This window comes from Mandrillus leucophaeus, unplaced genomic scaffold, assembly GCF_000951045.1.
Source record: "Mandrillus leucophaeus isolate KB7577 unplaced genomic scaffold, Mleu.le_1.0 Scaffold100, whole genome shotgun sequence".
NCBI lineage: Eukaryota > Metazoa > Chordata > Mammalia > Primates > Cercopithecidae > Mandrillus > Mandrillus leucophaeus.
The window spans coordinates 1,961,277-1,963,590 of record NW_012098099.1 but is presented as its reverse complement, the minus strand read 5'-3'; the positions used below and the strand labels follow the sequence as shown (position 1 = coordinate 1,963,590).

Sequence of the window (2,314 nt, the reverse complement as noted above, 5' to 3'; positions counted from 1 at the left end):
AGAACATGTTTCACAGAAACTGAAGCTGATTGTAGGCAAACCAGAAAACCTTCCCAATGTTCGGTAACACATTGTTTTAATTCTAATGTATAAAAATGTTTACTTTAAAAGGATTCACTGGAGAAAACAGAAAACACACAGTCACTTATCATTTTTTCACCCACCTACTATACATGGAACATTTTGTTTTGTCTTTGCAGAAATACACAGTCACACATATAAATGAGTGTCATGCCTATTTGTATTACTACTCAGTAGAAAACATGGTCAAAGGACATGAACAACTACGGTACAGAATAATATAAAATAGACCTTAAACGTAAAAAGATGTTTATCTTCACTCACAGTAAGAAAAAAAACAAAACCACAATGTGGTACTATTTTCACCTGTCAAATTAGCAAAACCCCGACATTTAGCAGTACGCTCTCAGCTCTCACACACATTGTGGGAGAAGGGTTTCGGGCTATTTCTATGGAGGGCAGGTTGGTGGTATCTATCAGAATTATCAGTGTACATGTTCAAATGACATAAAACACTATTATTCATTTCAGCATTTTTTATAATAGCAAAAGATTGGAACTAAACCAAGGCACTGATTAAAAGTATGTTCACCAGTGAAAAATACCGGTATTTAGCCAGGCACGGTGGCTCACGCTTGTAATTCCAGCACTTTGGAAGGCTGAGGTGGGTGAATCACTTGAGGTCAAAAGTTTGGGACCAGCCTGATAAACTGGTGAAACCCTGTCTCTACTAAAAACACAAAAATTAGTTGGGCGTGGTGGTGGGAGCCTATAATCCCAGCTACTCGGGAGGCTGAGGCAGGAGAATCACTTAAACCCAGGAGGCGGAGGTTGCAGTGAGCCGAGATCGGCCACTGCACTCCAGCCTGGGCGACAGAGCAAGACTGTCTCAAAAACAAAAAAGAAAAATACCTGTAGTGAAGTGCCCCTGTATATAGATATAAAAAGAGCTTTAGGATTTATAAATGAAAAGAGATGTACAGAATAATATATGTTGTATACTCCCTGTGTAAGAAGGGGAAATGAGAATATATATACATGTACATGGATACTTATATATGTACATCCATATTTATCTAAATAAAAATTCAAGTGTTTTTGAACCATATAAGTGTTCAAATCTATTTATCTCACAATAGGATTAATAGGATTATGCTATGAATATTATTTTTCAACACCACGTCTATTTATTTTCCAGTTTTTAACCCATTTCCTATTTGCCCCAAGAATACTCATCTCTAATCCTAATGCAACAGAAATGTATATGATGTTACATTAGGATTAGAGACAAGTTCTGTATAGAAATAACTCCAAGAACAGTTTTTGTTTTGTTTTGATTTTAAGAGAGTCTCGCTGGATCGCCCAGGCTGGAGTGCAGTGGTGCTGTCTCGGCTCACTGCAACCTGCATCTCCCAGGTTCAAGTGATTCTCCTGCCTCAGCCTCCCAAGTAGCTGGGATTACAGGCGCACACCACCAAGCCTGGCTAATTTTTTGTATTTTAATAGAGATGGGGTTTCACTGTGTTGCCCAGGCTGGTCTCAAACTCCTAAGCTCAGGCAATCCACCCACCTCAGCCTCCCAAAATGCTAGTATTACAGGCATGAGCCACTGCGCCCAGCCCAGGAACAGTTTTTATATTTTATTTTTACATGGAGAATCAGATTTGCTGCAGCCTCAAACGCATGTTTATGTAAAGACAGCAAGTTGCACTTTTTTCTAAATGAGAAATGGGTTAAAGAATCTATACTTTTTGGAAGATGCATATTGGTCTATTTATGAATTTCTGATTGTTCATCTGAGTTAATTTGGGGCTGTTTGAAATAGCACTATCGTGAATGAACATCCTTGCACATAAATCTTGGTACACACCTTTCGTTTCCTTGGGAAACAGATGGGTCCCATGATAAGAACACCTTCCAGGTGGCGTGTGTTCCACCCGTGTGTAGCGGGCTCTGCGATGTTTCCTCACGGCTTGCGTGGAGCAGAGCTGGAGTTCGGGTGGTATTTCAGTCACTTGTTGACCTCCACCCTGGCTGCGCATTCGAATTACGAAAAGAGGATTTTCAAAGGCCTGATGGCCGGTCTGTGATAAAGGCTTCCAGAAGGAGAGCCCCTGGTAGGATGGATAAGGCAGCAGGTCTTAAGTCAGACAGTCCTGGAATCATGTGAACTCTGGGACTCACTCAATGGGTAATTGGGCGTATTTTTTAACCTCGAGACCTGGTTTTCTTATCAGTGAAAGGAGCATAATGGCTGTAAGGTGATGCAGTTGAGAGCATTAGAGAGAGAGGA

The 2,314-nt window shown here is 40.6% G+C and overlaps 1 gene segment (V, D, J or C); it reads right to left on the bottom strand.

The window, feature by feature from the left end:
• Positions 1–2,085: 2,085 nt before the first annotated feature.
• Positions 2,086–2,314, bottom strand: part of LOC105534467 — a 21,041-nt gene continuing 20,812 nt past the window's right edge. The window contains 1 exon segment of the C gene segment in view: positions 2,086–2,135. Within this exon segment, the coding sequence occupies positions 2,086–2,135 (50 nt within the window).